The sequence below is a fragment of the Camarhynchus parvulus genome, chromosome 3, assembly GCF_901933205.1.
Source record: "Camarhynchus parvulus chromosome 3, STF_HiC, whole genome shotgun sequence".
Taxonomy (NCBI): domain Eukaryota; kingdom Metazoa; phylum Chordata; class Aves; order Passeriformes; family Thraupidae; genus Camarhynchus; species Camarhynchus parvulus.
Window position 1 is genome coordinate 102,257,525 of NC_044573.1, and position 21,280 is coordinate 102,278,804.

The 21,280-nt window shown below is 36.9% G+C and overlaps 1 protein-coding gene across 1 annotated transcript in view; it reads left to right on the plus strand.

Moving 5' to 3' along the window:
* Window positions 1–21,280, plus strand: part of KLHL32 (kelch like family member 32) — a 119,716-nt gene that overhangs the window by 6,747 nt on the left and 91,689 nt on the right. The window contains exon 2 of the mRNA XM_030945382.1: window positions 19,017–19,099. Within this exon, the coding sequence (XP_030801242.1) occupies window positions 19,077–19,099 (23 nt within the window). The 5' untranslated portion in view covers window positions 19,017–19,076. The remainder of the gene's footprint in view (window positions 1–19,016; window positions 19,100–21,280) is intronic.

The following is a 21,280-nucleotide window of genomic DNA, read 5'->3' on the forward strand; positions in this document are numbered from 1 at the left end:
AGAACTAACTCTTGCACTATGGACTTGCATTGGTTTTTAGTGGTGTTGCTGGGTAGGTGAGGAGAGTTAAGGCTCTAGTAGCAGAACCTTGTCAGTTGTAATTTGTAGCAGTTTAAGACATAAATACCTCCAGCCTTCCACCTCCCTCTGCACATACTGCAGAGCTGGAGGAGTAGAGCAAGTGCCTGCATTTTGTCTGGTCGTAGGTACTGTTGTGGGATGTCACTTTGGGTTTGTACCATGACACCAGTGGCAAGTGTCACCTGTGCTCTAGGGCAATGCTATGTGGCAGAGCATGGGGCGTGCAGGGGGAGAGGAGTCAAAGCATCTTCAGTGGCATAGGTTGGGTCTGTGAATTACACATTGTTTCTACATTTTGTCCTGTCACTGGCCTGTGTACTTTGAGTGTTGAAAATTGTTGTGGGAAACCCAAGGAGTGAATTTTTATAGGCTATGTCTTTGGTTCCTAATATATTTATTCTTTGGCCCTGGTAGTGAGGGAGATTACTGTGTGATCACCAAGTAGCCCATAGCAAACCAGATCAAGCCCTGAACACCTAAAAGGAAGAAAAAAAAAGTGATAATATAGCTACAGGGATCTAAAGATATCAGAGAGAAGGCTGGGGTTCTGCTGTTTGTTTGGAGTTTTGTGACTTTATTGTTGTGGTTTTTTTGTTTTGTTTGGTTTTTTTTCTGAGCTAGTTGGTATAGTCTATGGGAGGAAAGAAAAAAGTGTGGACAGAAGTGTTTCTTTTGCTTAGACCTGGAGAAGGCGCAGAAGTCTAAACACTTGGCCATTATTTTTATAATTCAATTTCTGCTCCTAATTAAGGACCAAAGATTAAAAATTATTTAATATCTTAATTTTAGGTATTTTTCCTTGAAAGAGCAATTTTTCTTTAAGTAAAGTTGTGTCTCAGACTAAGGAGGGCTAGGGAATAAAAATCTTGAACTGTAAATTCAGAACCTTCTATTTGAAGGGGGAAAAAAGCCCCTCTATCTGTTGTCAGCTGAGGTTATTTTCCATCTCTTTATCTCTGTTACACACATTTGAAAACTGTCAGAAGAACCAGACTTTATCAGAAAATTCCATCTAATGGGTTTATGACACCTTATGCATCTTGTTTTGACAGAAGAAACTCTGCAGCTGTACCGGCTTGAGGTGCTCCTGATCGCTCTGCCCTCCTGCTGCAGCTTCTTGCTCGTGTGCTTTGCTGGCATCACTGTTTGTGCAGGGGCATTGGGGATTGGATCACCAGCATGTCTCTTAGAGCTTTAAGAAAAAATAAAAAAACCCTCCCCTAAAAATTGAAAAGCAGCCCCACAGAAGTCTCTCTTGCACTCTTAAACCAGGTCAGGCAAAAGAAGGAAGTATGGAAGCTGAGCTTGTACCCATTCTATCTTGAAAGAAGAGAAAGTTGCTTTGACCTGTGATGAATACATGCAGACTAGAGAAAGGCATGTGGACTGTAAGTGTTTAGTTTTCTTTCATATAGTCGGGGGTAAAAGGTGTTAAAACAGTGGGTTTATTTAGCAATTTCTGGCACTGATTTGTAGTAAGCAAATGTTTACACTGCAGCTTGCCATAAATAAACAGAAGGGTGTTTGGAAGCCCTGACCAGCTTTTGTGTAGGAGAGAGCAGTCATAACAAACTGGTTCTGTGAGAAACTGAAAACAAATAAAAGATGGGGTGTTATTCATGCTTTGCAAAGGCAGAAGAGACTGTGAACAAAAGAAGCAAGTAATTTTCAAATACTGAAAAACATTGTTTGTGTACCTGGGATGAATTTTCGTAACATTTCATGTTCTCCTGTTTTCAATCTTTAGAAAATCTAAAGAAAAGAAGGACAAATGATTTTAACTAACTCCAGCCTCAGAGAAGGGTGAAAATCTTCACTGCATTCAATACTGCTGTGAGTCTTTTGTATCTCCCCAAGATATTCCCAAGAACATTTGCTCCCTGTTTCTGAGTGTTAACAATCTTGCAGTCACTTAATATGCTGTAGTTAGCTAAAGGAAAGAATTCTTTCAAAAATCCCCTAACAAACCTTTTCCCACAAGGAAAGCTCTTCTTTTAGTACTTAATGAGATCATTAGCCACTACAAGGAAGTTGTTTTCCTTATTATTTTGTTTTCTTGGGATTTTTTGAGTCTAACATTACAGTATAATGAGATAGGTAGGCAATAGGGTGTTTCCAGTTGGGTAGCTGAAGGATAGATTTATGGATTTTTTAAAGTAGTTAAATAGTACCAAACCCCAAAATCAATATTTGTACACATAGTTTTTGTGATTGAGTAAAGTCTGAGTATCTTAGTAGCTGATAACTCATATTGACTTTTTTGCAAATTTTCTTGTGGTTTTCATACAACTACAGCAATATACCAAAGAATCTCTAGCCTTAAAAGATAGACTAGACTCAGACTTGGAATGAAGCTGACAGAATGGTAATAAAAATAATGGCTAAGGCTGGATCTTTTTCTTAGTTATTCCCTGTGTGGAATGGAAATATAACTTCAGCAATCTTAGGGTCTTCACGTAGGATCTCTTGGTTGTAGGGTTCCACTGGAGCCAAGTAGGCAGAGAGGTTGTATTAATATCTCAAATCAAATGTCTTTGTGCCTGTGATGGTAGGAAAAAGAAGTATGTTTTACAGAAGGAAGAGATGAGATGAACAACATTAGGGCATACAAGTTGACTGTGCTCTGTAGAGATACCCACTAAGCTCTGAACAAATTAGCAAAATATGTAGGAACACTATTTGTGGTGTAGTATTTTGTGTGAGTAATATGTTGAGAAATTACTTGTATGTCTGCAGGTCTCTGCATTGGGCTGTGTTGAATGCAGGTGAGGTGGTGATCCCTTGGGAACTGCAGGTCAGTAAACTCTAGCCTAGATTCAGAAATTTCATTCTCTCTCTCTCTCTCTGTGAGAAATAGACTTCAAAGACCACACTTACATGGTAATAAGTTGGGGAAACTTTTGAGTCCTAATAGTCTTGTTGCATCAGACTTTGATTCATCTTTGAGAAGGTTTGTGTTGCCAGTAGCGCTTACTGAAGGAATTTCATAAATAGTAGTGTGCAGATTGTGCTTTTTCTGTCCTGAAAAAAAGGCAGCAAGAGCCTTTATTTGGTTGTCTTGAAATTGGTATAAATACAGAGGTAAAAAACTTGCATCTGTTTTTCAAATATAACCAAGAGTTAGCCTCAGAGCAAGCTAATGGTGAAGCCAGTCCTAGTGGTGATGCAAGAGCTTCTGTATGCTCAGTGACTGGCAACACTGTCAGATCAACAGGTTAAGGTGCTTTCAAGGTGGGGAGAGATCTTTCAGACTTTATTTATTTATTTATCTATTTATTTATTTATTGGAGATCAGTTGTCTCCTGATTGTTTCTGGGGGGTGACTGTAGTGTTGAATAACTGAGGTAAATGAATAAACCTGGCTGAAGTAGTCCTGCAGTTCTTGGCTGCTTTAAGCACCTTACTGTCCAAGGATGGAAAAGAAGCAGTGAATGTGTGCTTAGAGTGCTGGATCATGTACAATGCAATGGCTCAGTTCCTTGGCAAGGTGAGGAGCAGTCTGTCCCCTGCAAATTCTCTGATTCAAATCCAGCTTCTTGTGTGTGTGTGCCATTTTTTAAAGAGAAATCAAGCACAATTTAATTATCCTCTTAGTCCTTGGATGTCTCTGCAGTATCCTTGGGCTGGGCCATTGGAGGGAAGGAGGGGGTGTTTCAGGCCATCTTTGAGCCAGTCAGCATTTTTTGGGCCAGTGTGTCTCTGTTCCCAGCTCAAGACACTGATGAATACCTTCTACTTGTTATATCATGGAATAGCTTTAATCTTAGCAGTTATTCTCAAGCATTCAAAGTCTAAAAGTCAGTTCCCAGACATCAGTGATCACATTTAGTGATCAGACAGTCAGATCAGGCCCATCACATCAGTGATCAGACATTCCCCAGTAGGAGTCATAAGCCTGGTGTTAGATTGTTTTCAAGCTTCTCTCAGTAATCTTCAGCCCTATAAACCTTTTTTTTTTTTTTTTTTTTTGGTGACGTAAGGTGAGAGCTTCAGGTACAGTTTTATTCCAGGAGAAACATTTGGTGACAGGGAGGGAGACCACCATGACTGGTTTATTTTAGCTATTTCATACCTTAAAATGTGTTTATTTTCTGATCACAGCTTACCTGTGGTTGCAACAAAACAATTCTTTAGTGTTAGAGCCTGAATTAGAATTTTCCTTCCTAAATCAGTCTGTGTCTAATTTGGATGTAGAAATGCAATTGATATTAAGGATCCTGTCCCATAGAGGTGTACTAACAATGAGATATTTAAATTTTATTATTTCCTGTGGTCTAAATGTAAAAGCAACCCAGACGGCTTCCATGTGGGTTAGAGGCTGGGAGTCTAAACTAATGAAAGAGTTGCTGGAGTAAAAGTGATGTGGAAGTGTTCTGATGTATCGGATTCTAATAAAAGTCAGAATAATATAGGAAAATACAGTAATTCAGATTCCTCCCGAGCAAATGAACTGTTTTAAATTTTGCCAGGTGTGTAATATAGAATAATATTGTTTTGTTGGACATAGGCAGCTTAATTTTATCACCATTCTTTTTTAGAGTTGGTTGTCCCTTTTATGTCAGCAAATGTTGCTTTTGCTTGTTGAAAAGTTCATAGCAGCTGGAATCAAATGCTTTACTCTCAAATGAGAGTGATTGTTAAGAAGTTAATCTCTGGTCCTGCTGGTACCAGCAATATTTAATGTCGTTTAAATAATTTAAAATGCTAATGTGAGATCTTCTACATAAAGTGCACAGTTAAAGCAATTAACAATGTAAGATCTAGTCAAATGAATTGTTTGATGAAAGTTCTCTTCCACTACCAAAAAAATCCCAAACCAGCCAACACTGAAGTGAACACCCCTGCCCAAACCTGTGTAATACAAGCTTGGTAACTCTGTGATCTGCTAAATATATTGTGGATATTTCAATTTTAGTTAGAGCTTTGACTTCTTTGAGTACTTTAGTAACATTTTTAGGAATGAAGGGATTATTTTAGCCTTACAAGTGTCCATGAAGAAGAGATTTGGAGGAAGAAATCTCTTCAGGACTCTAAAAGAGAGTCCTGGAAAATATTCATTGTTTTCTGGGGTATGGTAGTAACAGCAGTAGGCCACTATTGTCCCTTTGGTAATTCATAGTTTCATTTTGTTTTGATTTTCTTCTCTACTTGGCAGTGTAGTTTTGATGGAGATGTCCACTGTGGCCTCTAGGAGCAGTGGCTTTCCCAGACATCATAGTTAGCAGAATTATCTTTCCAGAAGGCTTCTTAGTGTGACTTGATTCTGGTGCATTCTAATTTATTGCCATAATATTTGGTTATCAGAAGCATTACATTTAAAAGCAAAAATTTTATTGATTGTTGGAAATTTATTCAAGATGCTTTAAATTGCTTGGATTTCTTTTGGTTGATGAACATCTGTTGGAAAACTTTGAAAATACCCTCGCTGCACCTTAGTTAAGGAAAATAAATACTTTTGCACTTTGTCAGGAGTCATTCAGGGCTCAGCTTATTCTCTGGAATAGGAATGTCTAGTGCCACTTGAGATACTGATGCAGAAGGGACTGGATGTCCTGTGTGTACTATGTAATCTTTCTTATCTACCCAGGAAGATGTCTTAGATACTCTAAGGGGTCTGAAATAACCGTAAATTTCTGTATATTATCAACTGAATTAAAGTCTTATTTGAATTTAATTGGAAAAAATTTTTAGAAGTGCATGCATATATTGCTTACAGAGTATTATTTTTGGTTATCAAGTGAAATAATCATCAAACTTCATATACAGTAGTTGTACATGTATTTCTACCAAATTTTCCTATAAAAAAAAAACCAAAAAGGAAAAACTACTTGCTTATGACAAAAGAAGTGAAAGAAGTGTTTAGTGCTACAGTACATTTGGTTTGGATTGGTATTATTTCTACACAGGACTTTAAAGGAGTTTAAAGGCAGTTACAATAAATGGAGAAGACTGAAACTCATAAATGTGCCCTACTGGGACACCTAACAGAGATGGGGAGGCATGTGTATTTGCTGTGGTTTTGATAGAATTTCCCCCTTTTGCCCCTTCTGTTTCCTTTTATGAGATAAAATGTCTTCAAGAAGATTGGAATCTGGAATAAATAGGTCATATGGGACTAATATGCTCTTGCATGCATGCAGTACGTTTGTAGTCTTCTCAGCTGTGCCACAGAGAATCTCACAAAGCACAGAATTGTCTAGGTTGGAAAGGACCTCTTGACATGATTTAGTCAAAGCAGGATCAGCTAGATCGGATTGTCCAGGATGGTGTCCAGAGGTGGTTAGAATATGTCCAAGAATGAAGACTCCACAAGCTCTCTGGGCAACCTGTTCTGATGTTTAACAATTCCTCACAGTAAATAGTATTTTCTAGTGTTCAACAGGAATTCCATGTCTGTTAATGTATGCCCATTAAGTTATAGAAGAAACAGTGTTTTAACTTGAAATATAAGTGGCTATTTGTAGCACTTCAGTGGTTTTTAACAAGGTAATTATTGCCCTTAAAATTAAAAAATAATGTTATTTTAGAAACAAGGAAACAAATGCCTTTTTTATGTTTTCATCCTGCTTGGCGCTGTTTAGCTTTCTCAAATAGGATGGGATTCTAGTGATTGCATTCAATTCACAAACTTCAGTTAGGCATGAAGGTCTGTCTTAACAAATCATCTGATGTTTGGTTCTAGGAGCAGTAGTCACAAACCCTAGAGACTTGCTGAGTTTACCAGTTTAATGTCCTGGTCGTGATAGATGCTTCAGAACAACGACTCAACAAGCTGCAAGTTGCTTGCATGTATATAAAGGGAAGAACAAGATGTCAATTTAACTGATAAAATCAGAAGTGTACAAGTATTAAATTCTTCACGTCTGCAAGTAAGCACCTAACTGTAGCCTTATGCGGTCTTTCATAGGTGCCCTTGGGAATTTAAACAGCAACTTGTTTTAAAAATAAAAGTTCTTACTTCTCTTTTGATATGCAGTTTCTGGTTTGTTTGGTTGGGTTTTTTTGTTTTGTCATTTTGTTTTGCCTTTTTTTCATTTGTTTAAATTATCTAAGAAGTATTGATGCAACATTTGCCTAAAAATTGATCTGAGTCTGTCTTTAAATCTGTGTGTACCCAAAGGATTTCAAGTATGCATTCTTGGATTGTGTCTGAAAAGCAGAGAATAGAGCACATTTAAAAATCTGATGTTTCCAAACAAGAACTTATATGTTTCTCCATTAACCTATATGATAGAGCTTAATTAGAGTAATATTTTTCTTTAGGAAAAAGGATTTCCTTAAACTGAATTTCTTAAGATGATGTCAAAGTTGTGACTCATGCTACAAATATATGCATCTTCACTGTGAGTTTTTTTAGACTGTATTTCCTGTCACCTCCCCTCCCTATCTGGTATGTCCCTTCTGCTCTGAGGGAATTTTTATTTGTTGTTTTTATTTTATTTATTTGTTGTTTTATTTATTTATTGACACTGGGTTTTAATGACAGTGGTCAATATCAGAACATTTTCTGAGTGGCTGGTCTGGTACATTGAATAAAGTCTGTGTTAGAAATGAAATGTGTTGAGTAAAGGATGAGAGAAAAAAGGAGATCTCCTGTTTCAGTAAAATACTATAACATCAAATTTAGATTCTGGATAAATCCTTGGAGAAAAAGAATCCACTAACTCTATCATCAGCTTGGTCAGGGCATTCAGCTGTTTTCCAGCACAAGAGGTCGGGTGTCCTGATGTTTTTTCTCTTGTGTTCCCAGCAGATATGTGAACCACAGCTTCCTCTGGTAGGAACTGTACCATTCCCAACTGTCCTAATGCTTCAAAAGCTCACACTCTAGCAGATTGAACTCACAGGGAGCAGGGAGAAGGCCGCAGTTCCCTAAGTAAATCTGCCCATTGATATCCCTCTTGAGCTGAGAGCATTTTTCCTTCTAATATGGTAGGAGCTTTCTCCTTTGTCCAAGTAAGGTTTGCACAGTCCCGTGTGTATAGCAAAGCTCCTGCAGATTTTTGTCTATGGGTCAGAAAATCCGTCTGACATCTTCAGTGCCTCTTTGCTTATCCCAGAGCAGGCTTATCTGTGTACTTGTCTAGTTAGGCTCATTGAGGTTAGAGAGGTAGCAGTGACTGTGTAAGCATGTTGCTGGTGATGAATATAAGGAATCGTGGTCTTACAGTTACAAAATATGGACATGATGGAAATTCTATCTTTCCTAAAATACAAGGGTTTTTTTTTTGGTTTGTTTTTGGTTTTTTTTTTTTAATCTGGAGAAGGCAGTGTAAAACAGGGTAAAGAGCTAGAAGCAGAGGTGACTGTGCAGGTTTCAATGGTTATGGCTTTTGTAAATGCAGTGTATAATAGAACTTGGAGACGGGCAACCCTTTCCACTCTCACCCACAAACAGAATTTATCTGTAAATATTATTTATTCTGGTCATCTAATTAGTTTTGATTTTCTCTTTCAATCTAGATTTCTTTAATGCTTAAATCAAATATATCTTTTTAGTAAAGAAGTGTTTCAATCGATCTGAGTTTCTTGTAAGGAAAAGGTCTAAATTCGATGGATTCACTTCAGAGCTCTAGCTAACTTCAGGTCCTCCTATTTAAACTTCTAAGTCAGTTATGAAAAGCTACATGTAGAAATTAATTTTATACTTGAAGGACTTTAAAGCTAAACAGTAATACAGGCATCCTTGTAATACAAGAGTTTATGCTGGAATGGCATTAGCCAGGCTTTTAGAAGTTTTGATGCAATTTAAGTGTAGAAGCAGGGCCCTAAGGGAGTTCAAACATTCATGTTTCAAGAAGTGATGGAATTAGAAATACCTGTGCTTTTTTTTGTAGTAAGCTGATTGTAAGGAACTTCAGTTTTGGTATGGGAGCACATAGCTTTTTGCCTTTTCTAGCATTCTTAGTTTCATGGGCATGTAACCCTTTGACACTTTTTCAAACATAAACTAAAAAAATCTTGAAGAGCTGTACCAACTGACTGGAAGAGCAGCATGATTGGAACCATTAGCACTAAGATAAGTAAACTGTCAGGAATTATTCACTATAATCCATCACAGTCAGCAGAAAGGGAAAGCAAATATTCTGCAGCTGTTTCTCCACAAAAAAAAAAAGGTGCAAAACTTGGTGATCTTGATTTCTAGTCTAAAATCTAGATCGAATGGGCTTTAATGGACATTGATTCTTTTATTTGCATTCTTCTAGATCTGATGGTTTTGTCATGCACACATTTTAGCCCAGGATCTTCCCTGCCCTTGTCTCTTTGCCTTTGTTCCATGTGCTTTCACAGTCTGCTCTCCTCAGCATTCAGTCTTCTTGTCCAGCAATTAGAATTATTCCCTGATGACCTCTGGCTTCTCTTCCTACAATTGCACTGTAGAAAAATCCATTATTTCTACTCTATTTTCTCAGATATTCATCTGATTTTAGTACTGTGTACTATTCCCCTGTTTCCACTTCCCCTTTGCAAAAAAAGAAGCCTAGGAAATAACTGTAGCTGGTCTTCATCGCCAGCTTCCTCCATTCTGTTTTTGTTTCCTCTTCCTACTTCTTTCCCACTTGACATCTCCCTCTTGGCCTCATTGAAATGTGTTTCATTATCAAGGTGAATCACACTGCCCAATTTGCTTAAAGCTATCAGAAATCTTTTGATGCCTTTTCTCATAATAGGAAGGAGTTTGCAAATATCTTTGTTCTCTTACATTGGAAGAGTGGGGGAAAAGTTCATAAGCCAATTATGTGTCCAGTTTTGAGGTCCTCAGCACAAGGAAGGGTGACTTGTTAGAAAGGGTCCAGGGAAGGATCACAAAGGGCTGGAGCATCTTTTTTGCAGAGACTGGCTGAGCCAGTTGGGATTGTTCAACCTGGAGAACAACTTGGAGCCTGGCCTCACAGTGGCCTTAGAGTAAGAGGCTTTATAAAAAGGAGGGAGACTGACTTACATGGGCAGGTAATGATAGGAGAAGGGGAATGGTTTTACAAGGTTTAGGATAGATGGCAGGGAGCACTTCTTTATTCAGGGGGCAGAGAGGTACTGGAGCAGGTTGCCCAGAGAAACTGTGGATGCTCCATTCCTGAAGGTGTTCAAGGCCAGGTTGAATGGGACTTTGAGCAACCTGGTCTAGTGGACTCTGCCCATGGGAGAGGGGGTTTGGAACTAAATGATCTTTAAGGGCCCTTCTAGCCCAATCCATTCTGTGATTCTTTGATTCTATATGGGGTAAAAATTATAGGGATTTTAGTGATCAGTTACTCTATGACTTGAATATTTTTTCAAAATAGAAACATGGAGGTCAGTAACCCGTTGCAGTGTTTTGATGTTTATAGAACTGTTGTGTAGTTGTATTTTTATGTGCAGACATTTTTTTTCTTTCTGATTTCTGGTTTAAAAGCACCCCTTGGACACTGAGCAAGTATTTTATATTATTTTAATTATGCTCTAAGGGGGGAAAAACCTGCTCTTTGAAATACAGTCACTGTCCTGGAAGTACAAGTTATATTGAAGTATAGTTCTGCCACCCTGTGGCTACTGAAGGCCATTCTTAAAAGGTACATGTTTATTTAACTGCTGGTAGTCACAGCCTTTTACTTCTAACTTCATGAAAGCTATTTCACAGAGGAAATTGAAGGGCTATTGCAGGTCCTATAGAGATGTATAAACTTTCTGTGCTTTTATTGAAATACATAAATAGTTTTTCACTGGAAATGCCATGTAGACACATAACTGATCACCTCAGTCATGCAAGACTATACACTATTAAGGAATCACACTTAGTATTTTTATGTGGTTTTTTTATGCTTCAGTCATAGATATGAAAAGGCCCAGTTGTCAAGACTTTAGACTACAGTACTGTATATTCCTATCTGGTGTAGTCTATATGCAGATTTGAAGTCACTTCAAAAACATGCTTATGTATTTTGGACTCTTAATACTCTAGAAAGGAGTAGTTGTTGTTAAATAAAAGCATCTTGATGGTTGTGAAAGTTGAAATCTAAGGCTTATCTGAATGAGGTTGACCCCATTTCCAAACACACCCCACTATTGTATGTCCCTTTCCATGTTTGTTTCTAGAGCATTTTGTTTCTATCAGGAGAAATAATGATGAGCTTTCTAGTTAAATTTCTGTTGCATTCCACTGTAAAACATTCTGACTTGCTTTAGAGAAACCTTCCACATTTGTGGATCTGTTAGAGCAGATCCAGAGGAGGGCCACAAAGATGATCAGAAGGATGGAACACCTTTTCTATGAAGGCAGGCTGAGAGCTGGGGTTGTGCAGCAATGAGAAGACAAAGCTCCAGAGAGACCTTCTAGCAGCCTTCCAGTACCAAAACGGGGTTTGTAAGAGGGTGGGAGAGGGGCTTCTTAGAAGAGCATGTAGTGACAGGACAAGGTACAAGGAGCAAAAGGTTTTAAACTGCAAGAGAACAGGTTTATTTTAGATGCTAGGAAGAAATTCTTTACTCAGAAGGTGGTGAAGCACTGGAACAGGTTGCCCAGAGAAGTTCTGGTTGCCCATGCCTGGAAGTGTTCAAGGCCAGGTTGGATGGGGCCCTGAGCAAACTGGTCTAGAGAGTTGCATCCCTGTCCCTGGCAGGTGATGGGACCTAGATGATCTTTAAGGTCTCTTCCAACCCAAACCATTCTATGATTTTGCAACAAACATGAAAAATTTTCTAAAAAAGTAAGTTTAGTCTGGAAGACTGGGGTTCTTGGATTTTTTAATCTAATGAAAATGCAAATCAAAATCCAAAATAACATGCAATTATAGATTGCAAACTAATAAAGTCACCCTTTCTTTTATTTCCTTTTTATAAGGTCTAGAGGAAAAATCTTGAAAGCATAGTTTTGCAAAGTAATAAAGATTTTGGCTTATGCCAGCAGCAGAATGCCTTAAAACTGACCAGAGACCTTTTGGCTTGTCCCTTATAACAACTGTGAACTCAGTATATGGATTAGATACTTCATTTTGAGATTGCTTTGCATATTTATTGCCTAACTTCCAGAAAGATGAGAAAATAAGTTGATAGAGAAACAGAATCATTTAGGTTGGAAGAGATCCTTGAAGGCCGTCTAGTCCAGTCTCCTGCCATGAGCTGAGATTTCTTCAATGAGATCAGGATCAAGTTGTAGTATTGTTCTTCTAACCATGATAAATGAATCTGCTGGAAGTTATGTCCTGCTCCTTTCAGCAGGTGAGTAATTAGTATCATGGCTTAAATGACAGCAACAGTGGGTGCTCTGAAAAGCTAAGATGATAGTGCATGAAGGTGTGTTACTACAGTTGTATAAAATTGTCGTCTTTTTTCAAATGAAATGAGCGAAACTGTGTGCACACATCCTGGAAGTAAACCTTGTCTTCAAATTCACCAGACTTCATCTGTGTAGTTTCCAGTTAGTTAGATGATTGTCTATGGTTTTATCACTGGAATGCACCAACCTCTTTCTCAGGTGGTAGTTTAGGTAAAATGTGCCTAAGTCACACAGCTGACCATGAGACTGGCTTTTTATTTTATCTGAAGGTGTATTCAGAAAAAATCTTCTGAATGCTGGTACATTGAGATATGTAGAAGATATAATGCCACAAAGATATAAAGACATAAAGATGTTGTTCTACTCATACAGCCTTCAGCCTTGTTATTTCATTTTATGTTTTTGTGGCTTAAAATCTTAATTATTCTGTGAAGTCAGATGGTAATTTGGTAGTAATAGAAAATAAACCTCATTATTCAAATTGGCTATAGCTGATGGCCTGAAGATAGCAATGACTTTTCCAGTCTCACAAGAAACTAGTTTATAATTAATCAGAAGACTGTAACAGTTTGAATTTTTTGTGGTTTTATTTTGTATTTATTTTGCTGATTTTTTTCTTGAGGTGTTTTGACTGACTTCTGTTTTCCCAAACAAGTCCAGGATTTTAATTTTTTTATTCCCTTAATTTTGTAATTTACATTAAATCTAGGGGGTTTTTCAGTACTATGAAAGCTTTTTCTTTAAATTCACTGTATTGAGGCACTAAATTGTTGAGCAGCTTGTGTTTGAGCTGAGTGATGATTTCACTGACAACATTAAATAGTGGCAGAGTTTTTCTCACACTTGACGTCCTTGAACTTTTTTTATGGAATGAGAAAAATATTTCAATTCTCAAAGATCCCAATGAAAAGAGGAAAAAGTGTTGTCTCCCAGGCATGTGGGAAAAGTGTGTTAATATAATCAAAAGAGCAGGTTTGCAAACTTTAAATCTGTTTCCAAGTGTTTTCCTTTTGATAAATTAATCTGTCAGAGATGTGATTAAAAAAGTAGAAGATAATGTTGTCCATTATTTTCTCTGTATAGTAAATCCATAGTTTTGTTTCTGAAGAGACTCTGAGAGAAAGTGGAGCATGGCTTGAAAGGATGATTTATTTTGACTTAGTAAAACCACAGGCAGAAGCAGAAGCTCCTATGAATAAGGAGCCAGGCTAGAGCAGAGAATTGCCGTGGGTAAATCTTAATGGTCTAGTTCTGTATCCATGGCAGCCTCTGTCAGGATGTGCTGTGATGCCATTCTGGAATGAAATTGATATAGTGTACTTCTGTTAGCTTCTAAATGTTGTATTTTGTTTTTGAAAAAAGGCCAAATTTAAACCTTTTTTTGAGCTATCAAAGTGAAAATACCATTTCATTGCATACAAATGCTTTATCTTCACAACTTATCCAGTTGGTTCAAAATTCTACTTTTTTGCATGGTCCCTTCAGTTTGTCCATGCATCTGGTGTGGGTTTAAGTGGAAGTGTTTTTCAATACTTAAAATACACACTTGGAAAAGGAGTGACTGGAGGCAAAGATAACTAATTAAAGATAACTGCTTGAAAATGCAATATATCTTTTAAATTATTTATATATTCAGTATTTTTAGTCTTTTTAACCATTTCTTGAGCATGTGAATTTAAATAATTTTCTATGTAAAGTAGTTTGGCATACAGCAAATTTAATATAAGTAATGTTGAGTTACTATTTTCTAACATAACAACAGTCATAATTGAGAATATTAGTAAATATATCAAAATGAAATATTGCTATCGGAAAAGATACGTTATCTGTACCCAGGGAAATGGAAAAACACCCCACATTTAATGTGAATTTTTATGAATCAGCAGCTTTTTATGGTTACTGACAAGTAAAATACTAAGTTTCAGAATGTAACTAATAGCTACTTATGTGAAATGAGATTAAAAACTGTGTTTAAATATTCAGGGTTTGGCTTTATGGTTTGTGTGAGTTAAAATTAATTATTTGAAATATATTTTTGATAAGCAGCATTGTTTGAAGTAATGTGGTAATCGATAAATGAGTAGCTTTCCTAGTTCAAAGTAAAAACTTAAAGAAATTAGAAGGCTTTTCATACACTGGAGTGTAGGGCGATAGAATATAAGAAAATAAAGATAGTGTAGGAAGTAATCTTACCTCTAAGGAGTTGCAGCTGGGCTAATTATGAAAGATTAGGAACAGGCCTGACTTTAACAGGCCACAGCTGTAGCCAATGAGAAGGAGAGTGCTATATAAGAGTGGGGTGGCTGATTTGGAAGGGAACTGGAGTCACTAGGCTGCTTTGTGAAGAAGAAAGAGTCAGTGCTCTGAGGAGCTGCCCATGAGAAACACCAAGAAGGTATGAAACTTTTGTGATAAGGAGACAACAGTATGGAACCCCTGCAATAAGATGACAACATAGGAGGACTTCAAAGGCAGAACAGTATTTAATAATGCAGTGCCATTCTGTGAAGTTTAGTGGTAAACAGAAGATCAATAACTTTATTTGTGATCAACTAGGTGAAAGTTGCCCTAAGTGGTCCCAGTGTAAAGGACTCCACAGCTCCTAAATCCAGTCTCCTGTCACTCTGTGAGTGGCTCTGAAGCAGCAGGGGCTGCTTCAAGACATCCCCAGGGGTTCTTGGTACTTCTACCTCCCTCCAAATATGAACAGAGATTGCTTCTGGCTGCAGTGGAGATTTATGTATGTTGGCTGCCTGGATCTCAGTGAACAGTTTGAAAGATATTTAGCTCAAATTTTATGTTGCAGCTTTTCACAGTTAAGCTGTTTTCTTTATGTGGGATAAAAGGCACCAAATGCTCTGTAATTTGCCACCCTGTCTTTTAAAGGTGTTCTGATCATGGCCATGTTTGCAAGAGAACATTTCTTCTGTCTACAAAAGCATCTTTTAGTATCTCTTGAATCTTGTATTAAGCTGAACTTTGTGAAGTGGTAGTTGCCTGTGTTTCGCTTTGATTTTTCTCACCTTTTTATGTCAGTCTTGCCAGATATCTGGGGAGGGCAGAGTTTCACCCCTCCCACCACAGCACAGTGTGTTACCTAGAACCATGGAGGCAGTCAAATGGGGTTTTTCTGACTCCTATGTAGGTAATAGAACCCTTGTTTTCCCCTAAACCTAGGCTGGGGCTGAGGGGGTGGGAGTGGGATAGTTTAGTAACTCCTGCCTAAGAAGTAACTACCTTAGTAAAGAAAAGAGTATGATCTTTTTGTCCAGTGCTATTTTATTTTTGTATTAAGAACACATTTAAAATCAGAGTTTTTAAATAATTTCATTTTTGACCTTACAGAAATAATGCTTATATCATGTTTTGTGAGTTCACACAGAAGTTCATTGTAACTCAGTTCTTATTTACTTAGAGCAAATGGGAAAATTATTGATGAAGCCACTGAGGTGGTAATTATTTCATATAAGCTTGAATTGTGTAGAAAACCTGTGTGTTTTCGGGCATTATTAATAGATTGTCATTTCCATTATGAATATGCATTTTTTACTAGTTTGCAAGACAAAGGAAGCATAATTAGGGTGGAAGAAATGTTTCTTAGGTACCCAGTATAAAATACAGAGCTTGTTTATGCAACAGAATAAGTTTTTTGATGATCTGGGCTATGGTTTGGGCAACTCTGTAAAATCAGATATGTGAACTAGAAAAAACTTGCTACATCAAGGGGGAGGAAATGGTGAATTTTGGGACATTTAAGTTATTTTCAGAAAGTAGATTGAATATGAATTTTATTTTGATCTCCTACACTCTTCCCCCCTTAATCTAATCCGTATTCTGGTGGTTTGTATTTTCAAGAATTAATCAAAAATATGTTCTTGCCTTCAGTTTGTTTCTAAATGACACAGGAAAAACAAATAAACCCACCAAAAGGATGAGAAAAGGTGTAACCGAAATTCTGTAATGCCTCATGCGTTCTGTGTAAACTAAGAACATGATATTGGCTCCTCAAGATTAATTTAAATGCACAAGACTTTTTCTGGAAAAGGGAACATGCATTCTGTCAATAAATACTTTTGGATACTAAACTACTTTGTCTAACATTTCCAAACTAGTCTTGTATCCAATTAAAATAAGGGAAGAAATACTGCGTGCTTAAATGCTTTTTTTTTAGTGATATTTGAACAAATAATTTCTGAAGTCCACTGATAATTTAGATTAAAGAAGTGGCATAGCCTAACTGTGCAGTGGAGACAGAGTGACACTTCATTCCAAGATTTCCTGAGAGTGCACAAAACCTACTGTTTATTTTACTGTGTCATAAGACTGCGACAGAAATATGTATAGAAAGACTGACATTTCATCAGGCAAACAGAGCAAACACTGCTTTGGTGTATTAGTTTGTCATAATCATTTGCATGGACAGTGTGATTTCTTTTGAATTGCTTACTTTTGAAATCCTTAGATACACTGTGTTTACATAAGGAAACTACTGTTGAGGGTTTTTCTTTTTTCCATTTAGGAATGGTGCACCATTCCCTACCAAAATAATATGTTCTTCCAGTGCTAGCTAGATTGTTGCTAGTTTTATTCATTTGCAAATTTTTAATTTTAGCACTTTTCTAGGATGTGGAAAAACTAATGAAGCAATAAGGAAATAAATTTTAGTTGTGGAATACTATATTATTGGGAAATAGTGTTTATCACAAAATCATAAAGAGTGAAATAATATATTATTTTTAAAAAATGCTTTTTGGCAATTTTAGCATGTATCTCAAACCTAGGATGTAATGAGCATTTTCTGTCTGGCCTATATTTTTCCTGTTAATTTCCAGCATTAAGGAGTATTTCACTATAACAGAAGGATTTATGTGGATTTAAAGTTTTCCATTTAAACCAAAAGTCTTATCCTTAAGTTTATTAACTAATCTTTTAAACCGATTTGATGACTTAAAGTAGTTAAATAGAAAGACATGTCTTAAACATTCTAATGCAGAGAGTTTTCTTAGGTACCAATCACAGTTTATATAATGGACATGTATCCAGCTGTCTGAAATAGAAATAAACTCTTGGTGCAAATGGTTTAAAACTGTTCTGGCACAGCAGATGTATACAACAGGTGGAAGTGCCTCCTTAATTTTTTTTTGGGTAAGGATAAATAATTCTTTCAAATTTCCTGTTATTAAAGATGTTTCACTGCCTTAATTCTATATGGCTAAATAATCAGTGCAGTATTAGTTTAGTGATTTACACACTGTACATGGTGTACATTTAAGCGAGGCACGCAGTACTAGAGCTTTGGAAGAGAAAGAAGGAGTGCCAAAGTTTAGGGAAGATTGATTTTTTCTTAGGGTAAAACTACTAAATGCAGTGTGGGACTGTTGGAATATCTTGTTAATTCTTTGATGCATATGCCTTAATTATTGTAGAAGGAATGCTTTTCCCTGCAAGTCTTCATCCTTCCTTTGTTTGCTCTCACTGCTGTTTGTGGTTGTTTTTTGTTTTGTTTTTCTTTTTTTTCCTGTGTGTGGGCCAGAGAGTTTGCATGTCTTAAAGGTTGAATTTATTCTCTACCAGTCTCTGGATAGTGTAGGATTTCTGAAGGGCAGGCATCAGTATTGATGTATGGGTGTATACAAGAGCAGGTACATAGATCAGAAGTGGTTTTGCTTCCTTAGTTGACAATACCAACTTAATATGCTGTGTTTTTCTGTCTCTTGAAGGATAAGGTGAATTGTCTTAACAGAACTAGAATGGTGATTGTTGAGGGAGAGAGTGAAATGTTCTGAAACCACCATTGGAAAGCCCTGCAAACCCATTTGTTTAGTATCCTACTGAATCATCAGAATAAGTTCTCTATGACCTCACCCATTTGCTCAGAATTGCAGTCTTTTTGGAAAAGAGAAAAATATGGAAATTCTTCAGATTTTGCTGAATTGTAATACTTCAGTGTTACTGAGTTAAACAATTCACACATGGTTTAAATAAGCAGTCAAAGTAGTGTACTTTTCTTTTTTGACTATTCAGTTAAAACCTATTTTTTCTTTCATAATTCTTATATGAAGTTGAAATGTCATGTCAGCTATGCTGGCTGCTACACCAGTTAAAAATCTGCTCTACAGCCCTGTTTTCAATAACTTAGGTCTTTGGACACTTCAGCTGTTCTGTGTTTATTTATAAGGCCACTTTAGTATTTTGCCTTTAGAAAAAGAGCTGTTGTGTTTATAAAAATGATTGTACTATACTGCTTCTATTTGCCAGAATGATTATAGCATCATAGAGTCATTTAGGTTGGAAAAGACCCTTAGAATCATTGAACATAAAAACTGTGTGTTATTCAGGGAAGTAAACAAACACTAATACATGCCTTTGGCTTACTCTTCATATTGAAGGAATTTTGGTACAGTTACTTTCCTCCTCACCTTTCTTCAGCTTTTTTGAAATTGTATGTGTTCCTGAGTTTGTGGAAAGTATTCCTCAAGAGCAGCAGGTGGAGGACGTTCAGATGGCAGGGTGTGAATCTCTAAGAAAAACTAGAGGAGAGGCCACTTTCCTTACAGAAAGACTACTCAAATCTAGACAGTGAAAGTTGCTTTTGAATTGCACATCCTGAAAGTATTGATCTTTAAGGGTGAGACTGTGTATGCTTTGAATTTTAATGTTCCTCTCCATTCTCTTTTTCTAGCTGGAACACTCACAGCTTTCCCTAGTGGATTATAAGTTTTGATATTCAGAAGACTGAAGGATGCCATCTGAGAGGTGCCTGAGGTATAGTACTTGGTAGTGTGTAGGAAGTTATTAACATTTAGGATGATGTTTACCAAAGATTCCGTTAAGAAAGTAGGAAAAAGTAAAACTACTAGTTTTGTTCATTAGATAGGAATTCACATTATTAAATACATATCCATGTTATAATCTGCAAAATATTACCTTGTTGTTGCTTCTTATCTCAGGCAAGGAAATCTGTGCCTGGGATTGATTGGAGGCCCACAGGCTCCTCATACCCTATTTTATTTATGCCTTAGTCTATACTTGGAATTTTTGATTGTGGAAGCAACTGGCATTTTTTGCATCTGGAATGGTGGCTGGTGGTAATTTTGGGTCTGTGCAGTGTTCCACTGTTCGGGAAATATTCCTTTTCCAGTACATGAAATGTCTTCCAAGATTCTCTCCAAATTCATCTTTCTGCCTTCCCTTGTGTCTCCTTCCCAGTGTAGCCTTTCTCATTTGTTTGTACCACCCATTCTTGCAATAGAGAATATGTAATTTATAATTTAATTACTTTCTGGGAGCAGAACATGGTTCTTTCAGACAGAACACTCTGCGGAATTTATTAACTGAATTGGTTTTCTGCAGAATTTTGCAGTAGTGTGAAATGCTGGTGGTTCTGTTTTAGAGTAGTTAACACTCTGATCTGGGAGCTCAGAAAACTCCCTGATGTGACTGGGACACCTTATCATTCCAGTTCTGTTCCCCTTTCCCTGCCATGCTTCTGCAGCAGGAGAGAATCAGAACTTTCTTGCTTTTATAGCTATTGAATTTATCAACTGACAATATCACTACAAATAATCAGTCATGTTATATTTAATTATTCTATGTATTTTCATTCATAAATTCCAGTTAAATTGCCTTTCATGTGTATGCATTCTTCATATGTTATTAGCACAAGGGTTACAGGCAATTGATTTTTCACTTTGGTCACTGAATTGAAAAATGGATTATGATAGAACTCAGTTTAAAATCCCAGATATGTTCTGTACTGAATGAAATAGTCCTCTGGATGATGGTGAAAAAAAGCAAGAGGAAAGAAGGTCTTGATTTACAACACTGGGAGAGAGGCTAATAAAAACAGAAATAAAGAGAAACCATCTCAGGGTATCATTAATGTATTATACTTGCCCTAGTTTTAGTCACTTTGCTATAGAAATTACAGAAGAGAAATAACCGTTAAAAACAATTCTCTTGTGTTTAGCAAGTTAGATTTCTTGATAACTGTCATTTAGAGTGTGAGTTGGGTTCCATGAACAGAACAGCTGAAGAAAAAAGAGTAATTTGAATGAGTCCTTTTGAAATGTATTTAGGGCATGTCCATATGTGAAACCTGAACTGTCAGAGAAGAAGTAAAATTCTTCTGTTCACTGAACACTCTGTTCCTGTGTTATTTCTCTTTGGCCAGCCTTCTTCTAGAAGTAATATTTTAGTTGTTGTCTTTCTAAAAAAGCAGCTTAGATTAGAGCAAACACTCTGCAAGGCAGGTCTGCAGTAGTTTACGGGTGCCCAAGGTGCAGGAGTAGGATGGGCAGAGAAAGGAGAATATCACAGCCACACAGCTGCTGCATAGTACATGTATGCAGTGAATTACATGATTGTGCTGGAAAGATGATGGGTTATTCACCCCTTTAAGAAAAATCTTCACATTGATTTATGCTGAGATGACTCTCTGTAACTCACCTTCCATAAACACACATGTGGATTCTCTGGCAATTTAAATTGGTAGTTTCACAGAGCTCAAATCAATTGCATTGTTTTGTACCAAAGAGGATTTGCTGATATGTTTTGATTTGTTTCCATTTGCATCAACAGTTATCTTGTCTCTTCCTTTTACTACAGAGAAAGGAAGCTGCAATCAGGCAGTCCTAGCCTGGATTATATGTGAATCTTCTATTCATACATGGAAATATTCAGAGGTGGAGAAGGCACTGGCATTTTAAAATAGAGCAAACATCCTCTCCCTTTCCCCAACACAAAACAGACAATCAAAAAAACCACTACAACACTTCATAAATATGAATAGCTTGAGGTGGTCTGAAAACATTCAGTTTTCAGACTTAAACATTCAGCATCAGACTTAAACAGGCCACCTGAGATCATGAGGCATCATACTTTTTAGTAGAACTTCTTGCGTACATACAAATACCCTCCTTTTCATCAGTGCTTCAGTTTGAACCA